The sequence below is a fragment of the Salmo salar genome, unplaced genomic scaffold (assembly GCF_965601325.2).
Source record: "Salmo salar unplaced genomic scaffold, fSalSal1 ptg000271l, whole genome shotgun sequence".
NCBI classification, from domain to species: domain Eukaryota; kingdom Metazoa; phylum Chordata; class Actinopteri; order Salmoniformes; family Salmonidae; genus Salmo; species Salmo salar.
The window spans coordinates 722,092-737,500 of NW_027675342.1; the positions used below are offsets into that span (position 1 = coordinate 722,092).

The 15,409-nt window shown below is 47.2% G+C and overlaps 1 protein-coding gene across 3 annotated transcripts in view; it reads right to left on the reverse strand.

Annotated features, from left to right (window-relative positions):
- Window positions 1–8,107: 8,107 nt before the first annotated feature.
- The window catches only part of LOC145867307 (liprin-alpha-4), a 13,499-nt gene continuing 6,197 nt past the window's right edge, over window positions 8,108–15,409 (reverse strand). For 2 of the 3 annotated variants that reach the window (XM_082971371.1, XM_082971369.1), the window contains 5 exons: window positions 14,988–15,028; window positions 9,974–10,042; window positions 9,570–9,758; window positions 9,061–9,156; window positions 8,108–8,814 (listed from right to left, as the gene is read on the reverse strand). In XM_082971371.1, coding sequence (XP_082827497.1) covers window positions 10,027–10,042; window positions 14,988–15,028 — 57 coding nt within the window. In that variant the 3' untranslated portion in view covers window positions 8,108–8,814; window positions 9,061–9,156; window positions 9,570–9,758; window positions 9,974–10,026. The remainder of the gene's footprint in view (window positions 8,815–9,060; window positions 9,157–9,569; window positions 9,759–9,973; window positions 10,043–14,987; window positions 15,029–15,409) is intronic. The other variant, XM_082971370.1, reaches the window with a different exon arrangement.

Sequence of the window (15,409 nt, forward strand, 5' to 3'; positions counted from 1 at the left end):
ATTGGTGAAGCCCGGGTCCGTGCAGATTCCCGGATTATGCGACGTTCAGAATGAGACTGTAGAGGAAATTGATTAATTTAGCGACTGTTGTAAAATCGATATTCTGATATCCTTTGAGTTAATTTGGGAAATAGAAACTCAATCAAAATACTGTTCCCATGGTGCCCCAGGTTGATGAGTTAATAATTGCTTGATTCATTGCTTAATTAATTTAATCACGCAATTATAAACCGTTAATCATTCGATGAGCAACAGTCGTCACATTAACTAATACAACGTCACGACACAGTAGTTATGATGGTGGAACAGACAGTGTTCTGGTTGGTTAGAGTAGTTATGATGGTGGAACAGACAGTATGACCTCTCCTCTCCTGTCCTCATCTATCTCTGACCTCTCCTGTCCTCATCTATCTCTGACCTCTCCTGTCTGTTCCACCATCAGTAAATAGAGTGAGCAGAGGACTGGGAGAAAGTGAGAGATGGAGCCAGGTAGAAGCGAGGAGAGAGGGATGGAGGGCGGTGAACAGAGATAAATGAGGACAGGAAAGGAGAGGTCAGAGGTAGATGAGGACAGCAGAGGTCAGAGGTAGATGAGGACAGGAGAGGTCAGAGATATGAGGACAGGAGAGGTCAGAGATAGATGAGGACAGGAGAGGTCAGAGATGGATGAGGACAGGAGAGGTCAGAGATGAATGAGGACAGGAGAGGAGAGGTAGAAGAGGACAGGAGAGGTCAGAGGTAGATGAGGACAGGAGAGGTCAGAGATAGATGAGGACAGGATAGGTCAGAGGTAGATGAGGACAGGAGAGGTCAGAGATGGATGAGGACAGGAGAGGTCAGAGGTAGATGAGGACAGGAGAGGAGAGGTAGATGAGGACAGGAGAGGAGAGATAGATGAGGACAGGAAAGGTCATATATAGATGAGGACAGGAGAGGTCAGAGGTAGATGAGGACAGGAGAGGTCATAGATAGATGAGGACAGGAGAGGTCAGAGATGGATGAGGACAGGAGAGGTCAGAGATGGATGAGGACAGGAGAGGTCATAGATAGATGAGGACAGGAGAGGTCATAGATAGATGAGGACAGGAGAGGTCAGAGATAGATGAGGACAGAAGAGGAGAGGTAGATGAGGACAGGAGAGGTCAGAGATGGATGAGGACAGCAGAGGTCAGAGATAGATGAGGACAGGAGAGGTCATAGATAGATGAGGACAGGAGAGGTCAGAGGTAAATGAGGACAGGTCAGAGATAGGCCTCCCTGTAGCTCAGTTGGTAGAGCATGGTGTTTGCAACACCAGGGTTGTGGGTTCGATTCCCACGGGGGGCCAGTACGAATTTTTTTTTTTTTAAATGTATGAAATGAAATGTATGCATTCACTACTGTAAGTCGCTCTGGATAAGAGTGTCTGCTAAATGACTAAAATGTAAATGTAATGAGGACAGGAGAGGGTAGGTGTGAGGTTACAGAGCTATAGGTAAGGTGATTGGTGGGTAGGTGTGAGGTTACAGAGCTTTAGGTAAGGTGATTGGTGGGTAGGTGTGAGGTTACAGAGCTATAGGTAAGGTGATTGGTGGGTAGGTGTGAGGTTACAGAGCTTTAGGTAAGGTGATTGGTGGGTAGGTGTGAGGTTACAGAGCTTTAGGTAAGGTGATTGGTGGGTAGGTGTGAGGTTACAGAGCTTTAGGTAAGGTGATTGGTGGGTAGGTGTGAGGTGTACAGAGCTTTAGGTAAGGTGATTGGTGGGTAGGTGTACTCTGATATATGGGGTGTATAAACTCTGGTATATGGGGTGTATAAACTCTGATATATGGGGTGTATAAACTCTGATATATTGGGTGTATAAACTCTGGTATATGGGGTGTATAAACACTGGTATATGGGGTGTATAAACTCTGGTATATGGGGTGTATAAACTCTGGTATATGGGGTGTATAAACTGTGGTATATGGGGTGTATAAACTGTGGTATATGGTGTATAAACTCTGGTATATGGGGTGTATAAACTCTGGTATATGGGGTGAATAAACTCTGATATATGGGGTGAATAAACTCTGGTATATGGGGTGTATAAACTGTGGTATATGGGGTGTATAAACTGTGGTATATGGTGTATATAAACTCTGGTATATGGGGTGAATAAACTCTGATATATGGGGTGTATGAACTCTGGTATATGGGGTGTATAAACTCTGGTATATGGGGTGCATAAACTCTGATATATGGGGTGTATGAACTCTGGTATATGGGGTTCAACTCTTGTGGAATATGTTTCAACAGAGCAGCTCCAGAACAGAACATTTATTGACAGTACCGCGGACAGAACCCTCATGAAACCATCCATCAACATCACAGACAGAACATCACTTAGACGGATATTCAAATGTCAGCTGAGTGCTCATCTTCATTTAGTTTCATCTCAACCTCCCAGCTTCAGAACCAGTTGTAATGGTGATGTATGAGACGGTAATACACCAGTTGTAATGGTGATGTATGAGACGGTAATACACCAGTTGTAATGGTGATGTATGAGACGGTAATACACCAGTTGTAATGGTGATGTATGAGACGGTAATACACCAGTTGTAATGGTGATGTATGAGACGGTAATACACCAGTTGTAATGGTGATGTATGAGACGGTAATACACCAGTTGATGGACAAACTCATTGAGAAAGTGGAGATGTATTTGTGGGTAGCGTAGTGTGTGTGAGTCATTGAAAAAGAGCTGTCTAGACAGGCAGGCTGCAACAGACAGAGATGATCAATAGTTGTGTGTGTTTGTTGTGAATGAGATGGTGTGTGTGTCACGGTTGGTGTCTGTGTGGGGTGACGTGTCATAAGACGGGGTGACTGACAGCGTTGTGTGTGTCTCCATGGTAACAGGTGTCGTCGTCGAACAAGCAGGGATCAGGCAGCACCTGCTGTAGCAGCCCAGAGTGGAGCAACACCTCAGACCACTGCAGTCAGAGCTACAGCAACGAGAGTCATTTAGCAGACACTCTTATCCAGAGTGACTTACAGGAGCAATCAGGGTTAAGTGCCTTGCTCAATGGCACATTTTCACCTAGTTGGCTCTGGGATTCGAACCAGCGACCTTTTGGCTACAGGCCCAATGCTCTTAACCACTAGGCTACCTGACACATTTAAACTGACAGTATACTATGTTTGAGCATTGCACCCAGAACTTATTGGAAATGTTAGTTTATGACAGTCTCTCTCCTGTCTCTCTTCAGTCTCTCTCCTGTCTCCCTCCTGTCTCCCTCCTGTCTCTCTCCTGTCTCCCTCCTGTCTCCCTCCAGTCTCTCTCCTGTCTCTCTCCTGTCTCCCTCCTGTCTCTTTTCAGTCTCTCTCTTGTCTCTCTCCTGTCTCTCTCCTGTCTCCCTCCTGTCTCCCTCCTGTCTCTTTTCAGTCTCCCTCCTGTCTCTCTCCTGTCTCTCTCCAGTCTCCCTCCTGTCTCCCTCTAGACCTCCTAAGTGCAGACTCTCCAGAGCAGACTAACCTGTGCTGTCTGACGTCCATGGTGGACAGTATCACAGCAGTAGAAGGGGCTCCGGTGGCCTGCCCTGTACCTGTGGACATTCCCAAATGAACCCAGAGCAGCAGAGACACGTGCTGTTAACAGGGCCCTGCTCCAATACCTCTACTTCCAATACAAATCCACCCTTCTGTCCTCGTTCCCCTGAGAAAGTCACTGATCTGATATAACTGGATAGGTGAAAGCTATGCAGTGGAACCTACCCTGCACCCATCAATCATGTAAGATCAGTGACTGCCTCAATGAAGGGAGGAAGGAAGAGCAGGGCCTGCCCCAGTCAGGTCCAACCAGTCCTGGGACACCACACACCCACACAACACCAACACACCCACCCCACACAACACACCCACACAGCACCATACACACCAACACACCAACATGGGCCAGGGAATTTCTCCTGGTCTGGTCATGTAAACTGGACAAAGTCCTTGCCCTAATACAAAGCCCTCACACCTCTTCCAGGCCTGGGACCTTATTCCCTAACTACCCAACCCTGTGGTCCACACCTCTTCCAGGCCTTTGACCTTATTCCCTAACTACCCAACCCTGTGGTCCACACCTCTTCCAGGCCTGAGACCTTATTCCCTAACTACCCAACCCTGTGGTCCACACCTCTTCCAGGCCTGGGACCTTATTCCCTAACTACCCAACCCTGTGGTCCACACCTCTTCCAGGCCTGGGACCTTATTCCCTAACTACCCAACCCTGTGGTCCACACCTCTTCCAGGCCTGAGACCTTATTCCCTAACTACCCAACCCTGTGGTCCACACCTCTTCCAGGCCTGGGACCTTATTCCCTAACTACCCAACCCTGTGGTCCACACCTCTTCCAGGCCTGGGACCTTATTCCCTAACTACCCAACCCTGTGGTCCACACCTCTTCCAGGCCTGGGACCTTATTCCCTAACTACCCAACCCTGTGGTCCACACCTCTTCCAGGCCTGGGACCTTATTCCCTAACTACCCAACCCTGTGGTCCACACCTCTTCCAGGCCTGGGACCTTATTCCCTAACTACCCAACCCTGTGGTCCACACCTCCCTCCCAGTAGCTTACCGGTCAGGTCAGATCCTAAGATGACCTCCCACTGACATCAATCAATGATGATTCAGGACAAAGATCAAGGTACCTGTGTGGATCTCACTGGGAAGGAGCAAAGAGAAAGATGGTTTTCTGTCCTAACTTAATGCAGAGAAATCCACCTTTCCTTCTTTTCTAAATCTTTCCCTGATCTATCTTGCATTCTGTTTGTGTTTGTTATGCTTAAAAACAACAGTTTATTATTTATGGGGCCAATATGTACCATGGCAGTTTTGACCAATGACTTGTGCTTAATTTCAACTGGTAATGAATGTTCGTGATTTAAATACGTTCCGTTTTTATTTAAAAACATTTTTACACATTTATTTTTGACCTTAATAATAAAGATTGTTGTGTATTTGTAGATGTTCCAAGAAGTTATATTTTTTTCAAACATGAATTAAAGACCATTTTCAATACTTGGTCGCATTTATCACACACACACACACACACACACACACACACACACACACACACACACACCATCACCTCAAAATGAACACACACCATCACCTCAAAATGAACACACAACATCAACACTTATCTTAAAAAAACTGCTTTACTTATGTCTATAGTGTCAAAAATACAATAGACTTTTTAAATAGCAAATAATAAAATCTTGATTTGTCAGCATCATTTCACACCTGGAATAAATACAGGTACAGTACTCATAGCTGCCACAGTAGGAACCTCAGACACCTTTAAACCACAGTCTGTCAAATATACAACTGGATACAGACATCTGACACTGGTTCACTGATAGAGCTCTCTCATTGGAGGAGAGGAGGTCACACACACAACACTTGCTAGTGGTCAGACACAATCATTGGCCACATTCACATCCCCATGGCAACTGGACAGGAAGGGGAGGGGCCAGGGGAACAGTCCATATATGACATCATCACTGTCTCTGTCAGGTGACCTGTTTGTGGGGATTTCATTTGGCTGATGCCCGAGCAGCAATTTACAGTTTGATTTGAAATGAAGAAGAGACAATTTCCCAGACATACAGACGTCATCCAGTGAAAAACAACACCATCCATCCACCATGAAGGTTAGTCTGGGGTTTCACTGTCATAGCCGTTTCCCTCCAGTCCGAGATATAGGAGCCTACTGCTTTCATATCCACAGCTCCTACTGTACCCTCTCATATCCACAGCTCCTACTGTACCCTCTCATATCCACAGCTCCTACTGTACCCTCATACCCACAGCTCCTACTGTACCCTCTCATATCCACAGCTCCTACTGTACCCCCTTATATCCACATCTCCTACTGTACCCTCATATCCACAGCTCCTACTGTACCCTCTCATATCCACAGCTCCTACTGTACCCTCTCATATCCACAGCTCCTACTGTACCCTCTCATATCCACAGCTCCTACTGTACCCTCATACCCACAGCTCCTACTGTACACCTCTCATATCCACAGCTCCTACTGTACCCCCTTATATCCACATCTCCTACTGTACCCTCATATCCACAGCTCCTACTGTACCCTCTCATATCCACAGCTCCTACTGTACCCTCATACCCACAGCTCCTACTGTACCCTCTCATATCCACAGCTCCTACTGTACCCCCTTATATCCACATCTCCTACTGTACCCTCATATCCACAGCTCCTACTGTACCCTCTCATATCCACAGCTCCTACTGTACCCTCTCATATCCACAGCTCCTACTGTACCCTCTCATATCCACAGCTCCTACTGTACCCTCATACCCACAGCTCCTACTGTACACCTCTCATATCCACAGCTCCTACTGTACCCCCTTATATCCACATCTCCTACTGTACCCTCATATCCACAGCTCCTACTGTACCCTCTCATATCCACAGCTCCTACTGTACCCTCATACCCACAGCTCCTACTGTACCCTCTCATATCCACAGCTCCTACTGTACCCCCTTATATCCACATCTCCTACTGTACCCTCATATCCACAGCTCCTACTGTACCCTCTCATATCCACAGCTCCTACTGTACCCTCTCATATCCACAGCTCCTACTGTACCCTCTCATATCCACAGCTCCTACTGTACCCTCATACCCACAGCTCCTACTGTACACCTCTCATATCCACAGCTCCTACTGTACCCCCTTATATCCACATCTCCTACTGTACCCTCATATCCACAGCTCCTACTGTACCCTCTCATATCCACAGCTCCTACTGTACCCTCATACCCACAGCTCCTACTGTACACCTCTCATATCCATAGCTCCTACTGTACCCCCTTATATCCACAGCTCCTACTGTACCCTCATATCCACAGCTCCTACTGTACCCTCATATCCACAGCTCCTACTGTACCCTCTCATACCCACAACTCCTACTGTACCCTCTCATATCCACAACTCCTACTGTACCCTCTCATATCCACAGCTCCTACTGTACCCTCTCATATCCACAGCTCCTACTGTACCCTCTCATATCCACAGCTCCTACTGTACCCTCTCATACCCACAGCTCCTACTGTACCCTCTCATATCCACAGCTCCTACTGTTCCCTCATATCCACAGCTCCTACTGTACCCTCTCATACCCACAGCTCCTACTGTACCCTCTCATATCCACAGCTCCTACTGTACCCTCTCATATCCACAGCTCCTACTGTACCCTCTCATATCCACAGCTCCTACTGTACCCTCTCATACCCACAGCTCCTACTGTACCCTCTCATATCCACAGCTCCTACTGTACCCTCTCATATCCACAGCTCCTACTGTACCCTCTCATATCCACAGCTCCTACTGTACCCTCTCATACCCACAGCTCCTACTGTACCCTCTCATATCCACAGCTCCTACTGTACCCTCTCATACCCACAGCTCCTACTGTACCCTCTCATATCCACAGCTCCTACTGTACCCTCTCATATCCACAGCTCCTACTGTACCCTCTCATATCCACAGCTCCTACTGTACCCTCTCATATCCACAGCTCCTACTGTACCCTCTCATATCCACAGCTCCTACTGTACCCTCTCATACCCACAGCTCCTACTGTACCCTCTCATATCCACAGCTCCTACTGTACCCTCTCATATCCACAGCTCCTACTGTACCCTCTCATATCCACAGCTCCTACTCTACCCTCTCATATCCATAGGATCCCCTACTATACTCATGGTGGCTACATTGTGTCAAATAGGGGAAGGAGAGGAGAAAACAAGAGGAGATGGGAAAAGGAAGGAGGAGAGGAGAGAAGGAAAGGAGGGGATCAAAGGCAGGAAAGGTAACTGAGCCGTTTAGGTCTGGACTCATGAACCTGTGGCTGAGGATCATAGTAGTAGTATTCACATAGAGGAACACAGCCCTCCTTGCTTAGTGAATCCCTCATGGAACTGGCGTTTCAGACACTGACAGCATAGAAAACAGAGGTCCAACACACAGAGAACAGTCACCACTGAATACAGGGCATTGGGTTTCATACAGCAATGATATCATAATATTCTCCCTATATAATTCCAATATATATTGATATAAAAAACACGTCATCCATTTTATTTACAGATAGAGACAATACATGATGAATACCTTGCATAACCGAGAGGGGGCACCGTGTAGGTGGGATTTGTCATTAAAACAGCCAGGAGTTAGACTAGGACCCACAGATTAGGAATTAGGATTAGAACCCACAGATTAGGAATTAGGACTAGAACCCACAGATTAGGAATTAGGACTAGAACCCACAGATTAGGAATTAGGATTAGAACCCACAGATTAGGAATTAGGACTAGAACCCACAGATTAGGAATTAGTACTAGAACCCACAGATTAGGAATTAGGATTAGAACCCACAGATTAGGAATTAGGATTAGAACCCACAGATTAGGAATTAGGACTAGAACCCACAGATTAGGAATTAGGACTAGAACCCACAGATTAGGAATTAATACTAGACCAGGGAGCGGGAGCACGAAACCACAACAACAAGGCTACTGGGGGTACTGGGTTTACTGGGAATAGAGACGGTGCAGAGGCTCCTTTACAGCAGTGAGAACGCCAATGAGCACGCTCAAAGTTCGAAGGTCAAAAGGTCAGAGGTCACCGCCGTATTGCACGTGTCCCAGGGAGAAGGTGAGAGGTGATGCTGGATACAGGTCCCTTAACGTCCAGATTTCTCCCAAATTTGGCATGTTACACTCGAAAGGCCGCAAGCATGTGTCCATAAAGGTAATGGGAATGCACTGAAAGAGATAGAACGACAGAGAGAAGGAGAGAGGGAGAGAACGAGAGGAGGATTTACTCATTTACAGTAGTTTGATTGTTTTAAAGCAGCACACTTGCACCCTTATCAAGTTAGAATAGGTTAGAAGTGGGTTAGCCCTTCTGTTAGTAACTAGGGATGAATTAGCATGAAGATTCCCTAATCCTTTTATTCAGAAAAAGGCTCTTGGCCATAACCATTTGTTAGCATTGCTAGGTTGTCTTACCTGTTAGCGTTAGCTCCTGTTAGTAAGTGGAGTGGAGTTAGCAGGAGTACGTCCGTACAGCAGAGGGATCGAGTCTCTGGGGATCCGGGGGAGGAGCTAGACAGGACGTGGCAGAAATGGGTGTGGCAGAGCGGGAGAGAAAGGAGACAGCGTGCAGTGAGTCAGGCAAAGCAGAGTGAACGGCACAAACACGCATGAATGCCCTCACACACACCAAGTGTTAAGATGAAATCATTTGGTGGCTTTCATTGTCAGTGAGTCGCCAAACACTCGCATCACATCCATCCATCCATTCATCACATCCATCCATTCAACTATGAATACAGTACTCCCTATGAATACAGTACTCCCTATGAATACAGTACTCCCTATGAATACAGTACTCCCTATGAATACAGTACTCCCTATGAATACAGTACTCCCTATGAATACAGTACCCCCTATGAATACAGTACTCCCTATGAATACAGTACCCCCTATGAATACAGTACTCCCTATGAATACAGTACCCCCTTCCAAACAACTTCTGGTTGCAGGTGGTTCTTGGGCACCAGGGCCATGGACATGGAGGGCATATGGAACCCAGCGGGCAGGGTTTCCATGGAGCCCGCCATCATGACCATCCCTCCCCCTCCCTCCCGCTCCCTGAAACGCTTACGCCACGATGGAGAGCGGCGGAACGCCTTATCATCCCCACTCTACGGAGAGAGAGAGAGAGAGAGAGAGAGAGAGAGAGAGAGAGAGAGAGAGAGAGAGAGAGAGAGAGAGAGGGAGAGAGAGAGAGAGCGTCAACAGTAACGTAAAAACGATTGTACACAAACAAGCAAAATGGTAATACAGAAACAGATACATATTTCCCAGGGAGATGGTGAAAGTAAAACTCTTGAGGGACCAGTATTTCCTGGAGACTCACCTCCTCCAGTCTGCAATCGGTGCCCAGGGCCAGGACGTTGTTGAACTCTCTCTCTAGAACCTGCCGAGCCTGGAGCGCACACACACACACACACACACACACACACACACACACACACACACACACACACACACACACACACACACACACACACACACACACACACACACACACACACACATAGATATACAGCATACAGGTACAGAGAGAATAGACAAGATTCTAAAATCTGTGATTGTTTTCCAACAGGTGACGTCACTCCTACACAAAGCTAGGTTGTGTGTGTGTGTGGGGGGGGTTCTAGCCCCTGTACTTTCTTCTCGTAGAAGCTCAGCCCGGTGGAGTGGAACTATGATGTGGGGGACCGGGAGCTGTTGGTTGTGGTTAAGGCTTTGAAGGCGTAGAGACATTGGCTTGAGGGGGCTAGACACCCTTTTCTCATCTGGACTGACGCATTGTCCCGGCTGTATAACACAGAGGAGCGGCCCATGGATCCCACTCCCATACTCCCCACCTCCTGCCTGGTGGCACCGGTAGTGTGGGAGCTGGACACGGACATTGAGCAGGCGTTACGTGCAGAGCCCGCTCCCGTCCAGTGTCCCGCTGGGCGTCTGTACGTCCCGTCTGCTGTTCGTGACCGGTTGATCTATTGGGCCAACACGTCACCCTCCTCTGGTCATCCTGTGATCGGTTGGACAGTGCGCTGTTTGAGTGGGAGGTACTGGTGGCCTACCTTGGCTAAGGACGTGAGGGTTTATGTTTCCTCCTGCTCGGTGTGCGCCCAGTGTAAGGCTCCTAGGCACCTGCCCAGAGGTAAGCTACATCCCTTACCCGTTCCACAACGGCCATGGTCACACCTGTCGCTGGATTTTCTGACCGATCTTCCACTCTCACAGGGTAACACCGCGATCCTGGTCGTTGTGGATCGTTTCTCTAAGTCCTGTCATCTCCTCCCTCTGGCCGGTCTCGCTATGGCCCTACAGACTGTGGAGGCCTTGTTTACGCGCGTCTTCCGGCACTACGGGGTGCCTGAGGATATAGTGTCTGATCTGGGTCCCCAGTTCACGTCTAGGGTCTGGAAGGCGTTCATGGAACGTCTGGGGGTCTCGATCAGCCTTTCACCCAGAGAGTAATGGGCAGGTGGAAAGAGTAAACCAGGATGTGGGCAGGTTTCTGCGGTCCTATTGCCAGGACTGGCCGGGGGAGTGGGCGGCGTTCGTGCCCTGGGCTGAGATGGCACAGAACTCGCTTCATCACTCCTCCACTAACCTCTCCCCCTTCCAGTGCGTACTGGGGTACCAGCCGGTTCTGGCGCCTTGGCATCAGAGCCAGACCGAGGTTCCTGCGGTGGACGACTGGTTCAGGCACGTGGAGGAGACATGGGAAGCTGTCCGTGTTCACCTTCAGCAGGCCGTGATGCGCCAAAAGGAAAACACAGATCGCCACCGCAGTGAGGCCCCGGTGTTCGCACCGGGGGACCGGGTCTGGCTCTCGACCCGAAACCTGCCCCTCTGCCTGCCCTGCCCGGAAGCTGGGTCCGCGATTTGTGGGGCCATTTAACCTGTTGGGGCTAGGGGGCAGTATTTTCACGGCCGGATGAAAAAAGTACCCAATTTGAACAGGTTACTAATCTGGCCCAGAAACTAGAATATGCATATTATTAGTATATTTGTATAGAAAACACTCTGAAGTTTCTAAAACTGTTTGAATTGTGTCTGTGAGTATAACAGAACTCATATGGCAGGCAAAAACCTGAGAAAAAGTCAAGCAGGAAGTGAAAAATCTGAGGTTGTAGTTTTTTCAAGTGATTGCCTTGACTGTATACAGTGACTTAGGGTTCATTTTGCACTTCCTAAAGCTTCCACTAGATGTCAACAGTCTTTAGAATGGTGTTTGAATATTCTATGGTGAATTTGATGGGAATAACAGCACAAGGAAGTAGGTTATTATAAGGCATGGGTTCAGTCACGCGCAAGGACTTGGGAGCGAGCTGAATTCATATTCACTCCTAAAGAGAACGGATAGGTCCGGTTGGAATTTTATTCAAGATATATGATAAAAACAACCTAAAGATTGATTAAATACATCGTTTGACATGTTTCTACAAACTGTAGTATAACTTTTTTGACTTTTCGTCTGGACTAAGTAAGCATGCGCGTTGTGGATTTGGATAGTGAACCTAATTATTTGGACATAAATATGAACTTTATCAAACATTTATTGTGGAGCTGGGGTTCCTGGGAGTGCCTTCTGATGAAGATAATCAAAGGTAAGTGAATATTTATAATGTCATTTCTTAGTTTTACTGACTCCAAGATGGCGGGTTTCTGTTTGCTTGTTATTGGTGTCTTTTGGGCTGTACTCAGATTATTGCAAATTGTGCTTTCGCCGTGAACCTTTTTTGAAATCTGACAAAGCGGTTACATTTAGGAGAAGTGTATCTATAATTCTGTGCATAACACTTCTATATTGATCAAAGTTTATGATGAGTATTTCTGTAATATGTGTGCTCATTGTGCTCATTCACCGTTGGGTTTGGAGGGAAAACATTTCTCAACATTACGCGCCAATGTAAAATGCTGTTTTTGGATATAAATATGAACTTTATCGAGCAAAACATACATGTATTGTGTAACATAATGTCCTAGGAGTGTCATCTGATGAAGATCGTCAAAGGTTAGTGCATAATTTTAGCTGAATTTCTGGTATTTGTGTGTCACGTCCTGACCAGTAAAGGGGTCTATTTGTTATTGTAGTTTGGTCAGGACGTGGCAGAGGGTATTTGTTATTGTAGTTTGGTCAGGACGTGGCAGAGGGTATTTGTTTTCATGGTTTTGTGTACGTGTTTAAATAGAGGGATATTTTGTGTAGAGTGTTTCTGGGGTTTATTGGTGTAAGTGTCGATGTAGAGGGGGTAGTTGATTTAGGTGGTTCGGGGTGTTGGGTATGTTCTTGTGTTTGTATTTCTAAGGGGCTGTTCTAGTTTTGTATTTCTGTGTTGGCCTGGTATGACTCTCAATCAGGAACAGCTGTACATCGTTGTTGCTGACTGAGAGTCATACTTAGGTCGCCTGTTTTCACCTGTTGGTTTGTGGGAGATGTGTGCTGTGTATAGCTTTGTGCCTTACCGGCCTGTTATTCGTCGTTGTGTTGTGTATACGTGTTTGTTTTGGGTTTTTCCTTCTTTGTCCATAATAAAGAAGATGAGTGTACATATTCCCGCTGCGTTTTGGTCCTCTCCTTACGACATACGTGACATTGTGACGCCTGTCCTTGCTAGGAAAATGGCTGTGTGGTTTTTCTTGTGTTGGAACTGTCCTAACATAATCTAATTGTATGCTTTCGCCGTAAAGCCTTTTTAAAATCGGACAATGTGGTTGGATTAACGAGAAGTTTATCTTTAAAATGGTGTAAAATAGTTGATTGTTTGAGAAAATGGAATTATGAGATTTTAGCTGTTTTCAATTTGGCGCTATGATTTTCCACTGGCTGTTGTCAAAATCAATGCCGTTAACGGGATAAGAACGGGAAGGGGTCCCCCTTAAAGGTTAAAGTCCTGAGGAGAGTGAACGAGGTTTGTTATAGGTTACAGCTCCCCCCTGATTACCGTATTAACCCCTCGTTCCATGTGTCTCTCCTCAGGCCGGTGGTGGCTGGTCCGCTCCAGGAGTCTGAGGTGCGGGAGGTTCCTCCGCCCACTCTGGACATCGGGGGGGCCCCGGCGTACTCCGTTCGCTCCATACTGGATTCGAGGCGCCGGGCGAGGAGCCTTCAGCATCTCGTGGAGTGGAGGGGTGCGGTTCGGAGGAGAGGTGCTGGGTTCCGGTCGAGGACGTGTTGGATCCTTCAATGCTGCAGTAGTTCCACCGTCTTCGTCCAGAGCGCCCTGCGCCTCACCCTCCGGGTCGTCCCCGAGGCCGGTGTCGGCGCGCTGCTGGAGCCGCGCATCAAGGGGGGGTACTGTCACGACTGCCGCCGAAGTCGGTTCCTCTCCTAGTTCGGGCGGCGTTCGGCGGTCGACGTCACCGGCCTTCTAGCCATCGCTGATCCACCTTTCATTTTCCATTTGCTTTGTCTTGTCTTTCCTCACACCTGGTTTCAATTCCATCAATTACATGTTGTGTATTTAACCCTCTTCCCCCCCATGTCCTTGTCCGGAATTTTTTCTTGTAGTGCTTGTGGACGTTATGCTGGTGGATACTGGGTTTTGTTTGACCCATTCATTGATTGTTCTGTTTACGGTGGTTTTTTATGTTTATTATACATTTACATTTACGTCATTTAGCAGACGCTCTTATCCAGAGCGACTTACAAATTGGTGCATTCACCTTATAATATCCAGTAGAACAACCACTTTACGACACCGGTGTAAATCAGTTTTCGCTCTCCTGCGCCTGACTTCTCTGCTGCCAGTACGCACCCCGTTACAGTTAAGATAGGTATTACTGTAATGTTAAGGCTTAACTTTAGGTATTACTGTAATTTTAAGGCTTAACTTTAGGTATTACTGTAATGTTAAGGCATAACTTTAGGTATTACTGTAATTTCAAGTGATGAAAGTTAGGGCTATGGTTTGGGGAAGGCTTAAAACAAAATCATTTAAAACAACTTGCATCAAGTACTCTCCTGGCTTGGTAGAGCATTGTGCCGTGGTTCAGTGGTCAGAGCAGTGCTTCCCATCCGAGCATCATGAGTTCACACTAGTGCGAAATCGAAGGCTCTTTCTAGTGACCAGTCTGGTCCTTACATAGAGATCCAGCCACCTGGAGTCAGGTCTGCCTTACCCCACCTTATGGTGATGAGTCTACAAACTACTGAGGTCTGACATAGCTGCTATGATGTCCTGTGTGAGTGTGTGTGTTTATCTTTCATGTGTGTGTGGACTAACCAGATGTGTAGATGTGTGTTTGGGGTGAGACTGTGGTCCCTGTGACTTGGTGACAACGCCTGGCCCTCTGGCTCAGGTATGTGTTGTAATAACAACAGCAGGTGTTAGTGGGAGGAGTTATCTCACCTGAGCCCAGCTGCCCTCCTCATTCTCCTGAGTGATTGACACTGTGGCAGAGACAGGATAGATTGTGTTAGACACACACACACACACACACACACACACACACACACACACACACACACACACACACACACACACACACACACACACACACACACACACACACACACACACAGAGTGATGTCAATGTAACTGACCAGGTATTGAACCCAGTAGAGCCATAGAGAGAGAGGTAACCATTGATGGCTCAACTGAACCAGACTACTGAGAGAATGATTTACCAAATACTGAGACACAATTCATCACAATAAGACACAGTATGACACAACACCACAACACCACACAACACCACAACAACACCACAACACCACACCAACACACAACACCACACAACACCACACAACACCACACCAACACACAACACC